At 42.7% G+C, this 21,733-nt stretch overlaps 1 protein-coding gene across 7 annotated transcripts in view; it reads right to left on the reverse strand.

Annotated features, from left to right (window-relative positions):
• Positions 1 to 21,733, reverse strand: part of pcm1 (pericentriolar material 1) — a 60,671-nt gene that overhangs the window by 15,687 nt on the left and 23,251 nt on the right. For 4 of the 7 annotated variants that reach the window (XM_036583553.1, XM_036583554.1, XM_036583548.1 and 1 more), the window contains 17 exons: positions 20,755 to 20,896; positions 19,031 to 19,228; positions 16,191 to 16,354; positions 15,471 to 15,718; positions 14,097 to 14,215; positions 13,711 to 13,840; positions 11,843 to 12,007; positions 10,396 to 10,559; positions 9,995 to 10,192; positions 8,231 to 8,483; positions 6,405 to 6,550; positions 6,113 to 6,309; positions 5,362 to 5,527; positions 4,504 to 4,817; positions 3,350 to 3,523; positions 1,330 to 1,386; positions 153 to 325 (listed from right to left, as the gene is read on the reverse strand). In XM_036583553.1, coding sequence (XP_036439446.1) covers positions 153 to 325; positions 1,330 to 1,386; positions 3,350 to 3,523; positions 4,504 to 4,817; positions 5,362 to 5,527; positions 6,113 to 6,309; positions 6,405 to 6,550; positions 8,231 to 8,483; positions 9,995 to 10,192; positions 10,396 to 10,559; positions 11,843 to 12,007; positions 13,711 to 13,840; positions 14,097 to 14,215; positions 15,471 to 15,718; positions 16,191 to 16,354; positions 19,031 to 19,228; positions 20,755 to 20,896 — 3,008 coding nt within the window. The remainder of the gene's footprint in view (positions 1 to 152; positions 326 to 1,329; positions 1,387 to 3,349; positions 3,524 to 4,503; positions 4,818 to 5,361; positions 5,528 to 6,112; positions 6,310 to 6,404; positions 6,551 to 8,230; positions 8,484 to 9,994; positions 10,193 to 10,395; positions 10,560 to 11,842; positions 12,008 to 13,710; positions 13,841 to 14,096; positions 14,216 to 15,470; positions 15,719 to 16,190; positions 16,355 to 19,030; positions 19,229 to 20,754; positions 20,897 to 21,733) is intronic. The other 3 variants (XM_036583551.1, XM_036583550.1, XM_036583552.1) reach the window with 3 other exon arrangements.

Consider the following 21,733-nt stretch of genomic DNA (forward strand, 5'->3'; position numbering starts at 1 on the left):
CATGCTCAACACGGCTCCTTCATCTCCATAACGACACAGAAACGGCCACCGAGGCGAGCAGAGGGATCCAGCTGGAGGAATGCGGCAAGAAAAAGCGCAAGTAGACGTGTAGCATTACTGCTCCATTCAGCGCTGTGGATGTGGAACATTACCTGCAGTGAGTACAGCGCCCTCTGGCGCAGGTAGTCGGTATTGAGCAGCTGCAGCTCGTGGAAGAGCTCAATGAGGAAGTGAGGACGAGACTCGTTCTGGGAGATCAGTGTGGCCACCTCAGAGTAGATGGTCTCTCTCAGAGCCTCAAACAGGGAGAAATCACTGCTGGCGTCTGCAGAGATGAAGAATAAACAAATAAGAGAAAGGAGAAATAAGCATATCGTATTCAGGGTCATATTTTTAGCGCAATGCATATTCATACAGAAAAAAATATGCATATTTAATTATAATTTGATAGTTTCTATTAAAACAACCCAAACTATTATAACAGTAACTATGTTCTTCCATTTAAGACAAACTAAACAGCAATAAACAGATAAAAAAAAATAAATAATGGTCTGTATAAATTTGACTCCCCGTCAGTTACAATGGCCATAGTTTTCATACTATATTCCATTTAACCGCTAATTTCTGCAATGTTTGTATCCATCAAGTCTCTAAAGTACACGCCACACTAATTTCCATTCATACTGAAGTTTGTATGAAGCTAAAAAACACTATTTCACCTACCAGCATTGAAGCACTGCTGAAATTTAATATTACACTGTCTTTTTATCCAGTGTAATAGTAAAGAGAGAAACAAGGCAGCTCAATAAGGCGCTTGACATGACAAAATATGAATTTTCATTTCTCAGAAATGTCAACAAAAGACAGTAATTGAATTACAGATTGCCCAATTTCACAAAAGGAGCTGTGCTAAACAGAAATGAGCACAAATGTGCTACTCAGACACGTTTCTACTTCACTTTATAACAGGTACGTGAATTAGAAAGCAATGAGGTGCTGTTGTAAAAGCATCTGTACAACATCATGCTCTATTAAAGCAAACACTGAACTACTATCTCCTATCTAAGCATCCAAATGGGCAGGTAAGTGTCATCATACTGCTGCTGTAAAGGAGATGAACTGTATATGGGACAAAACTATGAATGAAGTCAGTCAGTTCTCATGCACAGAGAGATGATCTACATGCCAAAACACTCTCAAAACAGCATTCAAGTAATTCACATGCGACATAATGCAAAAAAGTATAGACGATGCACCTATAAATCTATAAATGTTCATGAAATATTAGAATAAAGGCTGTGGTTAGCAGGGTGTTGGGTTTAGCGTTACCTGGAGCTTCTGTGCATGCGATTCGGTTAGAGAGGAAGGGAGTTCTCCAAGCATACGCTGTGAGAAAACCAAAAATGAGAAATGAAGCACGGACGAATGTGGAACAGAAACGACAAAAAATGAAAACATGGTATGATAACAACTTAAGATGAGGACAAAAGAACAGTAATAACACTTTAATGCAGTTCACGTTTCCGTTCTGATCCTAATCCAACTCAGATTAGCGGTGGAACTGTACTTTGCAGCAGGGTCGACCGTCAGGAGCACGTCTAGATGTTTGGAACAGCCGCGTCAGACGATATTTAGGAAGATAATAAAGGATTCTCCAACTCAGGCGGCCGAATCACTGCTTTAAAAGCCAAAGATCCTAATAACTAGTTAAAAAGTGCAATCAAGTAACTCGTACAACATACACTGATCAGGCGTAACATTCTGACCACCTCCTTGTTTCTACGCTCATTGTCCATTTTATCAGCTCCACTTACTGTATAGGTGCACTTTGTAGTTCTACAGTTACAGACTGTAGTCCATCTGTTTCTCTGATACTTTGTTAGCCCCCTTTTACCCTGTTCTTCAGTGGTCAGGACCCCCATGGACCCTCACAGAGCAGGTACTCTTTGGGTGGTGGATCATTCTCAGCACTGCAGTAACACTGACGTGGTGGTGGTGTGTTAGTGTGTGTTGTGCTAGTCTGAGTGGACCAGACACAGCAGTGCTGCTGGAGTTTTTAAACACCTCAGTGTCACTGCTGGACTGAGAATAGTCCACCAACCAAAAATATCCAGCCAACAGCGTCCTGTGGGCAGCGTCCTGTGACCACTGATGAAGGACTAGAGGATGACCAACACAAACTGTGCAGCAGCAGATGAGCTATCGTCTCTGACTTTACATCTACAAGGTGGACTGACGAGGTAGGAGTGTCTAATAGAGTGGACAGTGAGTGGACACAGTGTTTCAAAACTCCAGCAGCACTGCTGTGTCTGATCCACTCAGACCAGCACAACACACACTAACACACCACCACCACGTCAGTGTTACTGCAGTGCTGAGAATGATCCACCACCCAAATAGTACCTGCTCTGTGAGGGTTCATGGGGGTCCTGACCACTGAAGAACAGGGTAAAAGGGGGCTAACAAAGTATGCAGAGAAACAGATGGACTACAGTCTGTAACTGTAGAACTACAAAGTGCACCTATATAGTAAGTGGAGCTGATAAAACCATGGAGGCGGTCAGAATGTTATACCTGACTGGTGTATTATTCAGCAATAAAGAGGAAGAGAGAGCATTCTAAAGTAAAACTCAATATAAGCACTATTTCTTCAGGGAAATAGAAATCATGACTTTTGCTGTGATTGAAGTAAGAGCACCTTTCCAAAACCAACTTAAAAGTTCCGAAGTAACAGTACTTAACTACTTAAGTACTGAGAACTGCAGAGGAGTTTCTGAGCATATCCAGTATCTATCAGCACAAGAACCGAAGTTTATTGCGCTCTTTTCTTCTCTTTTTTTGAAATTCAATACTGAAGTTGCAAAGCCAAAGTTCCCAAGTGTGACGAATCATAAAGCAGTACAAATGTGTTCAACAACAAAGAAACCTTTGTTGAAACCCTTAATAATGACTAAATAAATGGGATGCTAATGTAACTGAGTAAAAAAGCTGATTCTTTCCCATGTAAACAGTAGCGGTAAGTAAAGTAAGTAATGTCATTTTTAAATGACCACCCAGCTCTGCCTGTCTGACTTACAGCCAACAATTACAATCCAATAATTATAATTAAATAACTTGGCTTCCTATTTTAATAGTAATTTTATACTCACTGGGCTTCATATACATGGACGGTGTGAAACGGTTGTCAAATAAATACATTATTAAATAAATGAGTAAATAAAGGTCACTGGTATCAGTGTCATCCACATCATTGAGGTCATCACTATCAGAAACCTCCACCATCTACTGTGCAGTGTTTTGGCCCTGAGAATTCTGTACTGGGTACTGTGTTGTAGGAACAGAGACGGACCTGAAGAGACGTCGTTGTGTTTGCTGTTCTTGGTTTTGCTGTCCAGTTTTTCCTGGGTGAGTTTGTCCAGGAGGCTCTGGTTCGTATCCCGAGGTTTTGGCTGAGAGGAACGCTCCCGTTCCCTCTCCGGGCCAAACTCTGTGGCGCTTGAAGCACTGTCTGACTCCAAACCTGCTGTGAGGAGAGCGGGACAGAGCTTCAGAATGAGCGAATGACTGCGGCACTCTGTGTCTCATGGGAGTTCTGCATAATCAGAAGTGAAGGGACACTCTGTCTTCTTCTGAAGAAAATGTTTAATTTTTACTGTTACTTTTCAAATAAAAGAAACATCTCCAAATGACTGTTCACATAAAACAACCATTTACTCATATTTACTACAATATATTATTTATTTTTAGTATTTTGCAAAACTCAGCTTCATGTTTATCAAAGTGCTGCCAAAAAAAACGATTCGATAGTTTTCAAAACTATTAAAAAAGCACATATTGAAAGTGCCGACAGCATGAGGGGATAAATGTTTCCAAAGTTGGGCGTATATGAGTTGTTTTTTCAGCTTTGCAGAAAAATACAAGGTGATTCTAAAAGATTCATCCGATTTCAAAATGATTGATTTCTCTTGTAAATCACTACAGATCAATGCAGTAAACTGGTTTAAATGAGCATAAAGTTTATTACGTAATTTTACAAGGTCTCAGTATGAACCTCCTCCAGCTGTATAGACAACATCAACGCCATAGTCAAATCCATCCCATACTGGATTGAGCACGTCGGTGTCGCTGCACTCACGGCTCTTTCAGTGCGATTTCGGAGATCACGAACGCTCTGAGCTGTTGGAGCTTCACTGCCAATGAAGATCACACTGCACAGTTATGACGGATTCACTTTTATTGAAGTGGAGAACGCAGAACGCTTTCTGCTCAGGGGTCTCATCTCCTCTCAGACTGAAGGGGGCCATCTTCCGGTGACAGTCAGAAACACTATGACCCCCTCTTTCAATTGGATTGTGATTGGTTCCTAGGCGCCTCACGGTTGTAAAAATATATCGCTTTGAAATCGGACGAATCTTTTTGAATCTCCCTGAATTTTTACAAACGTTCTTACTGCAGACTGGAATAGCGGTAATAGACAGAAAAAGGGAGAAATTTGTCCCTCACCCGTGTTTTTGTGGCCCTTGCCCCTCCTGCGGCGGCTCTTAGGGGTTTTGTCTCTGGAGGCCAGGCTGGCCTGAGCTGAGGCCTTCCGTCCCGGTCTGAATGTTTTAGTGACTGTGGTGGGGTCGGCCCGGTCCGGCAGGCTGCTGAGAGAGTCCTGTGACTCTGGTGCGTAGGTGGGGGCGCGAGGGGCCGGAGACAACGAGGGAGAGTCCAGCTGAGACTGACCGCGGTCAGTGGGGACGGCAGCACGCTGGTCACATGACCTGTTTAGGGAGGAGTTTAACCAGCTGGTGCCATGAGGCTCACTCTGAGAGCTGAGAGAGGAAAAAAATACATTTCATCTCACTTTGTCAGCAGAAATGAAAATGCTAATATATAATATAGAAGCCAGTGAATTCAAAGCCACAACTTGCCACAAACACATCGCTCTGATTTCAGTAAATAAACAAATATAAATGGGAAATCAGTACTTTTATTCGTGCACATCCACAAATGTGTTTTTTTGTCATATATCACCATACAGTAAAAACAGAACAAAAGAAAGTGTTGCCTTGAACTATTAAATATTAAATCACACAATACTGCTGCCATACGTGATCGTAACCATGGTATCAAGGACTAAATACTGTTGAATAGTGGTGTGATTATTTTGAGGGTCCAAGGCAGCGTTCGGAGGTCTTTATAAAACCAGATGGCTTAAGATTTATGGATCTTCAATGTCAATGTTATGTCCAATACAGTTTTTTAATACAGTGGATGCAATTTTTCGCAACAATAACTATATGAGAATGCGTCTGTGTGCAGGGTATGATGGGTCAGAGAGTTACTGCATGTGTGCAAACAACACACAGGAGGTACCGTTTGTCAGCGTTGTTGAGTGGAGTCCTCTGCAGCGGCGGGGGGAAGCTCATGTACTCTGTTTTAAGGGACATGTCGTGATGCTGCTGATCCGGACTGGCTTGAACGCCGGACGTCTGCTGGACCTCTGGCCCCGCTGATGGGAACAGTGGAGAGAGGTTGAAACCTAGAATGAGAGAGACAGAGAGAAAAGTGTTTGAGCCAAAAAAAAAAATAAAAAAATACTCTTTTCCTTATTATTTTATGTCTGTTAATTCTTTTCTTTTTTATTCAGTTTACCATAATGAGTTATTTTCATTTGTTTTCTCAAGATCTTGAGTCATTTATCAAAATTATAATAAAAAAAACAATGAATGTTAGCTTGATTAAACAATGTGCATCCTGTCCTGGTATAAATTAACCAAGATCAAGAAAATATTAATTTTGCCATGACAATGACAAATATCACAAGACACACACAGACACAGATATATAGAGAGAGAGAGAGAGAGAGAGAGAGAGAGAGAGAGAGAGAGACACACTACACATTTCATGAGCATATATTAATATACTGAAAATGCTAAAAAACAAACACTCTATGATGCCTCAGAAAGAAATCATGCATGAGGAACCCTGTCATTTTTAAACAACAATAAATTTGTGTACTCGTCTAGAAACACCAGCGAGCACCTGAAGCCTGTAAAATGCTGTTGGGGTCAGATCTATAAAAAACAAACATGCAATCAATCAAACAATCAGAAGCTCCACACACCAGTAGACATCGGGGAGAAGTTGGCAATTCCAGACATGCCGAGTGGGTTCAGAGGAGGGAAAGGGAAAAACAGAGATGAAGACACAGAATCCTGAGCTACAGTCTGATGCTGCTGTTGCCCTGACGACGATGACTGTTGCTGTTGCCCTGACGACTGCTGCTGCTGCCGGAGGAGCTCACTGAGAACTTGCTTCAGCCTGTTAATGCAAAAAGAAAGTTCAGCTTGACAAACAATCCAGGCCAGTCTGTAAGAACCTTGGTTTGCTCAGTCCATAATTATGTGTTTGTGTACCTGTTGACGTTGTTTTGTTGCCAGGCGAGTTGTGTGTAGCACTGGTTGAGCTGATGCATGATGAGAGGAACCTGCGGGGAGGCCAGGTTGCTCGGCAGCACGTTGTACGGCCCTGTCAACACAGACTGTAGCATGCAGGATAGAGTCTGCGAGTGCACACAAACAGAGTGAGACAAAAACTCAAGAAAACCATTTTATTTTATGAAAAATGAAATGTTTCAAGTGTTTGTTGATGGTACTTAACCTATTACTTCTACAGAAAGATCACACAACCACATTTCTAAAAAAGTTGGTACGCTGCGCAGAATGTATGCAAAAATAGAATGCAATGATGTGCAAATCATGTGACCATATTTTTAAAGGAAAATAGTAAAGAGAACAAATTAAACGTTGAAACTGAGAAATTTTCTTTTTTGAAAAATATATGCCTATTTTAAATTTGATGAAAAGTTGGGACGGGGGCGTTTTTACCGCTGTGTTTCATCACCTCTTCTTTTAAACATCACTCTGTAAGTGTTTGGGAACTGAGGAGACACTGCTGTAGTTTAGAAAGTGAAATGTTTCCCATTCTAGTTTGATACAGGATTTCAGCTGCTCATCAGTTTCGGGGGCTCATTTGTCATATTTTTCATTTCATAATGTGCCAAATGTTTTCAGTGGTGACAGGTCTGGACAGCAGGCAGGTCAGTTTAGCACCTGCAAACTTTTAATACGGAGCAATGCTGTTGTAATACATGCAGAATGTGGTTTTACATTGTCTTGCTGAAATAATCGAGGCCCTCCCTGAAAAAGACACCGTCTGGATGGCAGCATATGTTGCCAAAACATGTATATATCGTTCAGCATTAATGGTGCCTTCACAGATGTGCACGTCACCCATGCCATGTACACTAATGCCCCTTATACCATCATGAATACTGGCTTTTGAACTGTGCACTGATAACAAGCTGAGTGGTCTTTAACCCGGAGGACACAGTGTCCATGATTTTAAAAAGGATTTATTTGTCGGACCACAGGACACTTTTCCACTTCCCCTCAGTCCATTTTAAATGAGCTCGGGCCCAGAGAAGGTGGCAGCATTTCCGGATCCTGTTTATGTACAGTTTCTTCTTAATGTTTTACAGTTTAAACTTGCATTTGTGGATGCAGCAATGAACTGTTTTCATTAGACAGCATTTTTCAGAAGTGTTTCTGAGCCCATGCAGTGATTTCCACTACAGAATCATGTCTGTTTTTAATGCAGTGCTGCCTGAGGGCCCAAAGATCACGGCCAGCAAATACTGGTTTTTGGCCTTGTCTATTGCATACAGAGATTTCTCCAGATTCTCTGAATCTTTTAATGTTATTATGTACCACAGATGATGAAAAGCAAAAGTTCTTTACTGTTTTACATTGAGAAACGTTATTCTTGAATTGTTGCACTATTTGATTGTGCAGTCTTTCACAGAGTGGTGAACCCCTCCTCATCTTTACTTCTGAAAGACTCCGCCTCTCTGGGAGGGTCTCTTTTATACCCAATCATGTTATTCATCTGTTGTCAATTAACCACCAACTTTGCCCCTGTCCCAAGCGTTTTTTGTAATGTGTTGTTGGCATCAAATTCTAAATGGGCAAATATTTTTCAAAAAACAATAAAATTTCTCAGTGTCAACATTTAATATGTTGTCTTTGTACTACTTTGAATTAAATATAGGGTTTAAATTATTTGCACATCATTGCACTTTGTTTTTATTTACATTTTGCACATCATCCCAACTTTTTTGGAAACGGGGATGTACTGTAATGCCTATGACTGATTAAATGTAAATGTGGCGTGCTGTACTGACCTGTTGGTCCTGCAGCAGCGTCTGGCACATGGCCGTGCTGAAGTCCAGCTGTTTCTGCAGCTGTGTGACCTGCTCCTGCCAGTGAGTGTGTGTGGTGCCCTCGGAGGCAGAGAGATCGGCAGCCCAGCGCAGGTTCTCCTGCCTCCTCGCTCCGGATCTGGGACACGCCCCCTCCCTCTCGCTCTGCTGACGGTGCTGCGGCCGAGGGCGGCGGGGGGAGGGACGACCAGACAGCTCACCCACAACCTTCACGCTGGAGAGAGAGAGAGGGCAAAGAGACACACAGGTTTAAAAATGCCCCAAAAGTCCATTTACAACATATGAACGGTTTTGTACACTGTTTTTCAGTCATTTCATTCATTTCCACATGATCATTTGTTGCTGTGTCTTTATTACTGATACACTGGATACCACAATTATTATATCTTTAAAACAGGTAGTTAACAGATCCTCTGCAGACAACACACTTCTGCACACTGTAAGGCACAATTACTGCTGGTTTGCTGACTTTCAAATTTTTACTGGGGGCACAAAATCTGGCCTTTGCAAAACATACAGTAAAATATGCTGTGTGTTTTATTTTTTCCAATATGTTAGGTAACAACTGAAATTAGCAAAATGCTGTATTTAAGCATATTCTCTGTAGAGGATGCGTTAACTTATTTACACTAAAAAGAAAAAAATAAAATCAGCAAAACGTAATTTCTTGTGTGGAAACTTTTGTACACGACTGTATGCATTGTCTTTTTGCTTGGGTGTGGTCCATCTGAGACACTAGCCATGTTTACATGCAGCCCAATAATTCGTTAATAATCCGACTAATAGCTCAATCGGAATAGAATACGTCCATGTTTACATCTCAATCAGAATAAACTAGTCTGATTGAGGCCATTCGGAATACAGTTTCTATCCGACTGATCGAGGTGGGTAATCCTGTAAATAATCCGTTAAATAGAAGAATAATAACTGTGTAAACGCCTGTATCTGATTACATTCCCTATCGGAAAGTTTAAGTCCGTTCTGATCATGTTCGTCACGTCATGGTGAGAGTTTATACCGTTCAACATGGCGGAGCAGAAACTGGTCTGCAGAGGAGACGAAGTTTATGCTCTGATCTTTAAAAGACGGCGGTGGGACGGACGTCCAGCTTATGTCTCAGAACACGACGTCTTCCTCTCGGCCTTCTTTAATGAGGACATGTGAAGGACGTTTTCCTGAGTCTGACATCATTTTAAAGTAAGTAGATACACAAGCACTGCTCACTGCTGCTCATCTCACTCTGACTGGACTCACGTGATGCTCGTTGTCATGGTAACGCCAACACTAAGTGGTGCTTTGCACATGCGCGTAATTTTGGATCAGATTACTTTATAGTGAGCATGTAAACAGAGATTCTTCATCAGGTTGTTGAGTAGAGTGAGCATATAAACACCCCAGTCGGTAATCGGAATGTATTTAATCGGATTGGCAACAATCTTTGCATGTAAACAAAGTGAAACTCAAACATGATCCACTGTAGCTACGATGCATATGATCTAGGTTTTTATGGTCTTTTCACCTTTTACTGATTTAATGAAGTTCTTTAATGGAAATCACATAAATAATACTAAGTAACTCTGTGTCTTTTGGTAATAATCTTCTGGTTTTGAAAGTTTTTACTTCAAACAGGTGCGTTTGTTAGATCCTGCTGAAGTTTGTGGCTGTTTCTTCTCTAAATGATGAACACTAAATCGGCGTGTCTATCCTTTCTGTATGTGCATCTACCTGTCTCTGTTCTTCCTGTTGCTGGAGCTTTGCTGTTTTCTGTTGGAGAACGACTGAAGATCATCACTGGAGCTGGTTTCTTCTCCCTCATCTTCCTCATCCTCCTCTTCCTCCTCTGCCCCAGGCTCAGACATGAAGTCTTCATCATCTTCCTCACCCAGGGGGCACTGTGTGGAACCACCCCATGTTGCCATGGTCCTAACAAAACCAGTAAATCAGTCAATCAAAAAAATAACCTATGCACAATTCTGACACACTAATCATCCAATAACTATAAGCTCTGACCGTTAACATCACCCAATAACTTAATTTTCAACACAGTAACTGCTTTATTTGACCGAATATGGTACATTTATCTGTGGACACAGCTGGAACAGCAGGTAGCGCGAGTGTGTGTTTACCTCTCGTCACGGCTGTAGTTGCGTGTAGTGTGCTTGTCGCTTCTGTAGGGGGAGTCACTGAGCGCGCTCCTCCTCTGCTGCTCCGCCATTAGACTCTCCAGGTGCTTCCTCCGCTGCCTCAGCTCCTCCCTCAGCACCTGGTGCCTGCGCATCTCCGACCACAGCTGAGAGAGAGAGAGAGAGAGAGAGAAAAATTAGAACAAATCCTTCCATCAAGGCTTGAATAAAAGCAGAAATATCCCCACACAAAGACACAAATGCAAACACCACCCAGGCATGTTCCTCTGTAAATTCTCAATAACTATGTTAACATCCTCACAACAGCCAGATTACATTAGTCTAAGGCTACATTCACACAGAGGGTAAGTGTGACCCAAGTCTGATTTTCTCACCAAATCAGATTGTTTTTGTCTGTTCACATTATCTTTTAAATGTGATCTGTATGCGACATCAGTCTGAACAGATCAGCTCCTAAACTGACCCACATGCGCAAAAGAGCGGCTTCACGCGGCTCAACCAGAGGTAAACAGTCACGAACGCCAGTCGCTCCCGGAGGTTTAGCTTCATCTTCACCAGCATCACAGGAGCCATCATGAAGCTTCACTGACTGACAGCTGGGCTCATCACCCAGAATGTGTTCGAGCCGTAAAAAGGGCGCGGTCAGTTCTTTGGTTCGCGCCCTCGGATTCTTTAAACTTTGCTTTCAGAGTTTTAACTGTTCTTTAACGCTGCAGCCTCGTTCTCCTGCAGCCGCGTTCGGCCATTTCTTCCAACTTCTCTGTGAAACACGGAGGGTTTTGGATGAGCCTCTAATAATTTTTATACAGAAACATCACCCCAAACGTTTATGAGGTCTCAGCAGCGCGGAATGTCGAGCTGGACTGAGATAAAAGCCACGTGAATTCGATCTGGCTGTTCAGACTGAGCCGCATTGCCACATCAGATACGGATAGGATTTCAGAACCACATACCAAAGCATCGGAATTGAAAATGTCAGATGTGTTTTTTGCTATTCACACAGAGACACATCTGTATCACATATGAAGAAAAAAAAATAAAATAAAATCGGATTTGGGCCACTTTTACCTGGTGTGTAAACGTAGCCTAAGAGAAACATTTTTACAGGATGTATATGTAGTGCTGTGCAGTCTGACTTTATAACATGAAACACCACCTTCAGGGCGCATGTATGAGAAAACCTCCATCTGAAAAATATCTGAAAAGTATTTCTCACAAAACACGAGAGAATGAGGGAAGCATATTCCTCAAAAGGCTTTCTGCCTTTTGTCACTTGTTTTTTTCGGCATTATCAGATCGAAGCGGTCACATCCAAACACCTCTCAAATAATCCAGCCAGGTGTCTTTGTAAAACTGATAAGTTTGTATACTCGATATATGAAGTATGATTCTGACTTGCACCCTCCCAGTCTTGCCCACTTCCACACACCTCATTGTCAGTGACCGCCACTGGGGCAGGCTCAGTCGTGGGTTTGAGGACCGCTGTGTTGCTCTTGGCAGCAGAAGCGGCCGTTACAGGCGCAGGAGCCGGAGTGGAGGCTGCAGCCGGGAGCTTCTTCATCATTGCACCACTGGTGCTGCTGGAGATCGATGACTATGTGAGACAAATAACAACAATTAGGAGTCCTGCTTAGCATCCGGCACGCGCCGCACATTAAACTCAACCACAGCGGCACTTTGGCCAAAAAGACACTGATTTGCACTGCCAGCTTAAGTGTTTTATCAAACAATCATTTGCTTACTCTGGTATGATTGTGAAATATTTTTAAAGACACACTGAATACACAAGCAAATATCTGCACTATAGTGGAATATAGTGTCCTCCAAGTGTGTTGAGCTGTCCAGAGATGTTGCTTTTAGAGATACGAATTTCAGCAATTTCTTTTGACCGATAGCTGATCATTATTAGTGGGTGATCATAGGGTTATAATCATGGACACGACATATGAAATCAAGAAACACAGCACCACGTTTCATAAAAACAACGGCTTAGGCTTCAGTAAGTGAAGAAAAAGAAAAACGCACGCTATTATAACAGATACGACTCACATATGTAGTCTACTTACTTTATTACTTATATTTATTACATATTATTAGCCCAAATTAACAAACCTATATGGCCTGACTGGGACTAGCTTGCAGTTCATATGCATAGTTTAAACATCAATATAAAGCCAGTAGTTCACAACTTAAGCTTTTTTTTGGTCATGGGACAAATTACAAAGGCTAATCGTTAGATAAACATATTTGAAGGCTGTAGCTAAAGGCTACACTGAACAGAAGCAACAAGATATTTAAAAAATAAACAATAGCTCTTCGCTCTGTCATGTGACTAAAGATATTGGTTGTGATGATGAAGTTACATTTAAGAGGCTTTGATCTCTGCTATCTCTTGATCAATGGCTCCTGTGCTATTGTTAAAAGTCACCTACAGCAGCAGAAGTCGACTCCTGAAAGTAGGACTAATGGAATCTGCGCCTTCATGTGTAGAATTCAAAAACCGTCCTTAAGTGAATTAAAAACTCTCCTATCCAACATCAGCTGTTTATCAGAAATGTACTTTTTAAACTGAAAACACTGGACGAACATTTATGCATTCGGCAGTTAACTGTTAACTGTTAACATCCCTAGTTATGTTAGCCGCATGACAGTTAGCGGTTCTGTCCTGGCACCCAGGTGGTGGAACGAACTCCCACTGGCTCTCTGAACAGCAGCGTCTCTCGTGGTCTTCAAATGCAGACGGAAGACTCGTCTCTTTTTACAGCACTTAAGTGAGCACTGAGATAAGTACTTATTGTAATGAACTGTGAGGCACTAATGTACTGCACTGCACTGTGGGTATCTCTGGGTATCAACATGATCTTCTGATTCTAGCAGTATCTGAGCTCAGGACTGGCTTTCACTCTAACCTAAGATACTTTTTCTAGGTAGACAAAGCACTTTTTGTACGTCGCTCTGGATAAGAGCCTCTGCTAAATGCTATAAATGTAAATGCAGAAGATGTCATGGCACTTCATGCGCCTCAGAGCAAGCCTTCAGCTTCGTAGCATCGCACGACTGGGTGAGGCCTAACTAGCAGGTGGAATTGGTCGTGGCCAAGTTAACGAAATAATGGGCATAAATCCAAATAAAGGAGGAAAGAAAGAAAGAAAAACTGAAAAGTAACAAACACTTTGTAGAACTTTTGTAACTGCACTTTCAGCACCTTCTGATCAACACATCACAATTCTCTGCCCCTAGTTGTGCCCCACTGCGTGTCCTCTGTATGTAAAGGTTAGAGTGACTGAATGAGGGTACCTGTAAATCAGGGCAGGCCCACTGCAGGTCCTGTATTTTTCCCTGAATCTCCATCAGTCTCTGTCTCTCTTCATGAAGCTGCTTCAGCTCCTGCTGCTGCTGCCTCAGCTTCTCCTCATAGAGCTTCTCCCTAATGCACACGCATACAAACACACAGTGTTACTAACTAAACGATTAACTAAACAAGTGAATGAAAACGAAACCAGTGTACACATGGATATCACTGTTAGACTAGCCGTTACAGCAAGCGTAAGTGGCAAGAACAGCAAAAAAACAGTTTCTCTGGTGATAAACTCTGAATGGGAATCCGAATCCAGTGCCCTGCGGATCTCCTCCAGCTCTCACAGAGGCAAACGTACACTGAGGACTGAGAAACGGACACACACCTGGCCTTGTCCGAGAGGGAAAGCTCTCTTTTGGCTTTGGGTGCCGCTGCTCTGGTGTTGTTGGGCTGCTGGTGCAAGCCTTCATCCTCATTGGCCGCAGTACCATCTGTATCATCACTCTGCAGAACAAACACAGAAAAACGCTTTATTTAAAACCAAAATAAACTTTTAAATCAAAGGTAGGCAAACAAATGTGGCAAACAATCCACTAATGATTACTACCGTTTCCAAAAAAGGATTATGATATCCAAAAAGCTAACAATTCACACAGCTCTCAGTTATAAAGTTCCGAATTATATTTATTATATATGAAAGGCGACAAATCTTTTCCAGAATCTATTACTATCTGACAATTAAGGCCTCGGCACTTCTTGCGTAACGAAATTCTCGAGGGTTGTGTGAAGCCGAAAGCGCCTTTGCGAGCTTACAAGCTCGCATACTTTCTGCGGTTTCGTGTTGCCTGTTGTGGACGCTCCACGTGACGCTATGACACTTTATGATAAGTTTCATGACTGCTGGAAAACGGTTCTTTCACTGTTCCAACTATGACGACGTTTGAGTTCAGAATACCGCCACCATTAAAGTGGAGCGGGGAAATTCGAAACAAGAAGCTGGTGAATAGGAAGCCAACTTCAGCCTCGTCCTCTTGTGAACCTAAATACAAGATAACCTGTATGTTTTGGTGCTTCGTACTGGTTAGTATTACCGAATAAAAGACTTAATATCTTACATTGAGGAGGTTTTCATTGTTTATTTAACGAATGCGCATTTCACAGTGAAATATTAGTGTATCTGCCAAAGCCGAAGCTCCTCAAAGTTGCCCATCTTTGTTTCATGGCACGCCTCCTGTCTACCGACCAATCAGAGGCTTTGTCGCGTAGCGTCTTCATTCATGGAGTTCGCTCAGCTGCCATGTGCGCTACATGGCGAACGAAGCCTCCGCGACGTCTACGGTTTTTTTTCTCCGCCTGCTGAGGCCTTTATGCTGATACAATTACATATTACTTTTAAAATAAGAACATGTACAACCGACTGGAGGAATTATTTACACCACAAACAATAAGAACAACAAATCAAGCTTACTGTTGGATTTTTCACTGTTGAAAACATCCCCAAAAATATTTTACCTTAAAAAATGGCCGTATGCTCAATTCAAAACTGACTTTAACCAGTTCTAACACTAAAATGGACGTAGCTGAATCACCACCTTCAGATCGAAGGATCAGAATATCAGAACATTTTTAAACCCCTACATATCACCAGTTATCACCACCCATGATTTTCATAATGCCAACCAAGTAACAAGTAACAGCATGTATTCAAAAAACTGGATAAGCACTGTTGCTAAGCAGCCACCCATCCGTCAGCGCTAACCTGCACCATGGCGACGAGTTCCTGGAGCTGCCGGAGTTTCTGCTTGGCCGTATGGAGGCGGTGGACCTTCTGAGCGAACTCTGCGTCCTCGGCGATGCTGCTCCTGCGGCTCGAGCCTGAACCCGAACTGTCCCTCCTTCGCCTCGCGCCATCTTCATCCTCAGCTCCATCGTCGTCTTCGCCCTCGTCTTCATCACCGTTTCCGTTCTTTGCGCCGTTGTAAGGGCCGTCTCTGTTATACTGACACTCTGAAATGAGAAGGGATATCAATAACTCCATTACATTCAAATTCAGAGCACAATGAAATTTCACAATTTGATTACATTATTATGGTACAACTCTGAATCACACACTGAGCTTTATCATGGATTTTTAGTTTAAAAAAAGCCAGGAAATTGTATTTTGGCCGAATCATGAGCACAAACTATACAGAATATATAAATTAATATATATAATCTGCAATGTTGCCAATTTTCATGTTCTGAGGTGGTAAATAGTTAAAAAAAAAACTCAACAAATAGTAAATAAGATTAGAAAATTCTAAGTTTCAAAGAAAAAAACCTGAAACAGTCTAACTTACAGAACAATAATAAAGATATTTCATCTACAATTTACATACAGGAGTAAAATAACAAAACTGTGTTTACAAACATAAATAGACAAACAGAACAAGATGATAGCTTAAAAAAACGAAAGAAAGAAGCATTAAAGAAAGCTGACCAATAGCCGAGGGGATGTTGAGGCTGCGCAGGTTTGTAGCAGAGCGGTTGTTAATTTCACACTCAGAGTTGAGACGTCCGTCTCTGTTGTTGGAGCTGCTGCAGGCGTTGGTCAGAGTGTTCATGTCCATCCAGTTACCTGCAGCCTGTGGCTGGGCTGGGTTCCTGACACAGACACACACACACACACACACACACACACACACACACACACACACACACAGAGACACACACACAGAGACACACACACACACAGAGACACACACACAGAGACACACACACAGAGACACACACACACACAGACACACACAGACACACACAGAGACACACACAGAGACACACACACACACACAGAGACACACACAGAGACACACACACACACACAGAGACACACACACAGAGACACACACACAGAGACACACACAGACACACACAGAGACACACACAGACACACAGAGACACACAGACAGAGACACAGACACAGAGACACACAGAGACACACACAGAGACACACACAGAGACACACACAGAGACACACAGAGACACAGACACACACAGAGACACACACAGAGACACACAGAGACACAGAGACACACAGACACACACAGAGACACAGACACAGACACACACACACAGAGACACAGACACAGAGACACAGAGACACAGAGACACAGAGACACACACAGAGACACACACACAGACACACACACAGACAGACACAGACAGACACAGACAGACACAGACAGACAGAGACACACACAGAGACACACACACAGACACACACACAGACACACACACACACACACAGAGACACAGAGACACACACACACAGAGACACACACACACAGAGACACACAGACACACACACACAGAGACACAGAGACACACACACACAGACACACACACAGACACACACAGACACACACACACACAGAGACACACACACACACACACAGAGACAGACACCCACACACAGACAGACACACACACACAGACAGACACACAGAGACACACACACACACACACACAGAGACAGACACCCACACACAGACAGACACACACACAGACAGACACACAGAGACACACACACACACACACACACACACACACAGAGACACACACACACACAGACAGACACACAGAGACACACACACACACACACACACACACAGAGACACACACACACACACACACACAGAGAGACACACACACACAGACACACACACACACAGACACACACACACACACACAGAGACACACAGACACAGACACACACACAGAGACACACAGACACACACACACAGACACACACACAGACACACACACAGACACACACACATGACATTGTATCAATTTGTTATTGTGATGAACAACAAGCTTCTCTAAACAAACTGTGGATCAGTACTTACAGAACACAGACCAACAGGTTCTGTTACAGAACATAATCAGTCCTCTTTAACAAGACTGCAGACATGCACTCTCAGACAGATGCACTCTCAGACAGATGCACTCTCAGACAGAGGCACTCTCAGACAGAGGCACTCTCAGACAGAGGCACTCTCAGCCCCAGTGACGTCACGTACACATGCACTCTCTGCCACAGTGGCAGAAGCCGCCCAACGGCACGGTAACTTTTGGCTGCTGCTGCTTAGCGACATCATCACTTAATCCATTTTTCATCCATAACACAGCTGGAGAGTTACATTTAATATACCTCCCTGTTGAAAAAGTCACAGAACCCATTAAAAGTGTCTGCTGGTTCCTGGTGGTTTTCAGTAGTCACTAAAGGTATTCTGTGTTTTCCTGATGGGTCGATATCACAGTGTTAAGGATAATCAGGTGTTTGGGACTGATTCCAGTTACATTTGATTGTTTCCTAATGGCCTCTAATGGCAACCATCAAGCCAACTCCCTGCAGGCACAGTTACATTGTGACAACGTACTGTTTCGATGCCCACAGCGTCGTCTGCTTGGTGCTCTCTACATCGTCACAACGTTGAAATGTAATTCCTCGGAAAGTTACGAACGTTGTCTGACAACTTTCTAGGAGGTTGTGACTACTTTTGCTGTCTCGTCAACGTCATCAACCTCCTAGAATCCTTAATGAGCTCTATTTTCATCAATTTTAATGCAGTTTTTGATAACCGGTTCGTTCCTGATCGTCTTCAGCTTGGCTTTCACCAGTTTCAGCAAACTTTGTTTTTTTCTGTGAATAAACCCGACATTCGTGTCTTATCGTCGTGGTAGGTTTTGTTTTGAAAGTCTCCATATTTAATAACCTTATTATCAGTATGGCAAAGTTAATATCCACTCAGTGTAACTCTTGTTGCCCAACAGTACGCAGTTCGCTGTTTTTCCTCATAAAAACAACAAAAACACTGTCGTGGCAGAGCGGCACCGAGGCTGGCGGCGCATGTCAGGCGGAGAGTGCATGTCTGCAGCCAGACTCTATGGAGATTTGGTGCAGCAGAGTTTGTCAAATATTGTACCGGGAGTTTCTGACGGCTGTTTTTAAAAGCCGCAGTCACACTAGATATTTGCAGTTTATATCAGCATATTAAAAAAATAAATAAATAAATAAAAAATGTAATAAAGATAAAAAAAATCCTCCATGTCGGTGCTCTTAGCAAGCTAGCTAACTCACTGACCACGAACAGCGACAACAGTAACATGTTTTGTGATTGGTGGGCTCAGTTACATAAGGCACACTGCCTTCTGTGACACCGATATTTCAAAGGCCAAAACTACATTAAATACTACACAGTGCATCTCCAGCTCCTAATCGCACCAGCTTTATCAGTGATATTCTGATATTCCTTCTAGCTTCTGTTCCCACAGTACCTGATGGTGGTGACCGGCTCTCGGTTCTCCTGCTCCGAGTCAAACATCGCCTCGAAAAGTGACCCATCCTCCGTCGCTTCCTCCTCATCGTCGTTTACATTCTCGTTGACCGCGTCCACCATCATGTCGGAGGTTTGCTCGTAGTACTGAACCAGCTCTCTCAGCTCGTTCAGCCGCTTGTGCACCTCCTTCAGCTTCCTGTAGGGTGTGAAAGAGAGAAAGAGAGAAAGACAGACAGACAGACAGACAGTGAGAATTCATACTATCCATTCACACTGTCCCATTCACACATGCACTTTCACGCAGGACTTTAACAGTAAATCAAATGTGAAGGAGTTTTAAAACAAGCTGGAGCCGAAGTCTCACCAAGAATGGCAGCAATTTTCCTGCACAAAACCCTCAATTCTCAAGAAACTACCAGGAGGTCTAAAGTGTGAACAGAAGCTGATAACACTACTAGGAGAGTTCCGTGTTTGTGAGTCAATTCTGGACAATACTAGTGACGTTCTGCTCTCGTGTGTGGCTGCTAATGTGCAAATGTGACATCGCAGGCAAAGTGGCTCATTTTGGTCAGGCTTTTGTTTTTACAGCCAGGTTTCAGTTTTTCTGTGAAAAAAGGTACAAGCTTGTACTTAAAACACAATTCAGAAATGAAAGAGCTGTTAGCTGCTTACGCTGAGAATGTTAAGACCTGCTTGACGGGACATTCATGCCAAAAGTAAATCACTGCTTGATCCTTTAAGGCTGATGCAAAAAAAAAGTGCTCAGTGCTGCTGTTGCCTTTATTTGACAGGTAAAGAAAGCAGTCTAACAAATTCTAATATTAGGAATATCAACACACATGAACAGAAATATTAGTGACATCAGTCAACAGTAGCCACGTTTACATGCAGGCTGATAATCCGTTAATAGTCCGACTAATAGCTCAATCGGAATAGTCTAGTCTGATTGAGGCCATTCGGAATATCTCTATCCGACTGATCGAGGTGGGTAATCCTGTAAATAATCTGTTAAATAGAAGAATAATATCCGTGTAAACGCCTGTATCTGATTACATTCCCTATCGGAAAGTTTAAGTCCGTTCTGATCATGTTCGTCACGTCACAGTGAAAGTTTATACCGTTCAACATGGCGGAGCAGAAACTGGTCTGCAGAGGAGACGAAGTTTATGCTCTGATCTTTAAAAGACGGCGGTGGGACGGACGTCCAGCTTATGTGTCTCAGAACACGACGTCTTCTTCTGACATCGACGTACATTTTCTGAGTCAGACTTAAATCAACTTTAAATCAATTAAAAACACAAGCCAGCCGAAAACTCGTTTCACTCTGTCTGGACTCGTGATGTTCGCTGTCATGGTCACGTTTACTCTAAGTGGTTCTCCTCGTATGCGTGTAATTTTGGATTGGATTACTTGTAGTGAGCATGTAAACCAAGATTTTCCATCAGATTGTTGAGTAGAGAGGTTTCAAAAGAGGCCGTTGCCAAATTCCCAGAAATAATCGCTGGCAAAATGCTCGGTTTGATGGGAGCGAGGGCTGCAAGTGTAAATGGTGAAAAGCCCAAGCATCAGCGGTAAAAACACGCCTGTAACGTACTGAGCTCTGAGCATTAAAAGGGCTTAAAAACACCCAACATAGGGCAAAAATTCTGAGATTTGCCTCTGAGGTCATATAAAAAGCACCACCAACTTAAAAGTAAATGACTGTCACTGCTGTTCCAGTACCTGAGTTTGTCAGCTGGATGGCCGTCGTCATCGTAAGAGGAGGAATCCTGTCGCGCCGCACTGGCGCTGTTGCCTTCGCGCCCCAACACTGACGGACGCTCTGATACTCCTGCACACACGGCTCGCTGAGACGCGCCACGGCCTGAGAGTGAGCACACAGACACAACCATAAGAACAACTGACAGATAAGAACACCAAAGAGGCCATTAATTAGATTCCTTCAAAGTATCTATTGACATTAAAGCTACTTTTCAGTGCAAAGTCTAATTTACTCTTTACCCCCTTAACGCAAACGTAGTCGATAAACCAAGACACGTTCGGCGTCTGAAACTTGCTTATTTAGTTTTGCACTGGAGCTACAAGGCCAATAAGTAACGGAGGCTTGGAATCCACCCATTAGCGTTACACTAACTGCATATCAAAAATCATTTACCTCAACTCAGCAATGTCTAAGGCTAAGTTCACACAGCAGGTGAAAGAGGCCAAAATCGGATCTTTTTCTTCATATGTAACACAGATGTGTGTCTGTGTGAACAGATAAACACACTGAATCTGACATTTTCAATTCTGATTTGAGACGTTTTCATATGTGGTACTGAAATCCGATACGTATCTGATATACGGTGATGCCACTCAGTCTGAACAGCCAGATCGGAATTCATGCGACTTTTATGTCAGTCCAACTCGACATTTGTCATAATTTCACGCTGCTGAGACTCATAAACATTTAGGTTGATGTTTCTGTACAAAAAAATGAGTAGAGACTCATCCAAAACTCTCCGCGTTCGAAGAGATTTCTAAAGAAATGTCCGAACGCGGCCGCAGGAGAACGAGGCTGCAGCGTTAAAGAACAGTTAAAAGTCTGAAAGCAAAGTTTAAAGAATCCGAGGACGCGAACCAAAGAAGTGACCGCGCCCTTTTTACGGCTCGAACACATTCTGGGTGATGAGCCCAGCTGTCAGTCAGTGAAGTTTCATGA

This window comes from Colossoma macropomum, unplaced genomic scaffold (genome assembly GCF_904425465.1).
Source record: "Colossoma macropomum unplaced genomic scaffold, Colossoma_macropomum, whole genome shotgun sequence".
Classification (NCBI taxonomy): Eukaryota; Metazoa; Chordata; class Actinopteri; order Characiformes; family Serrasalmidae; genus Colossoma; species Colossoma macropomum.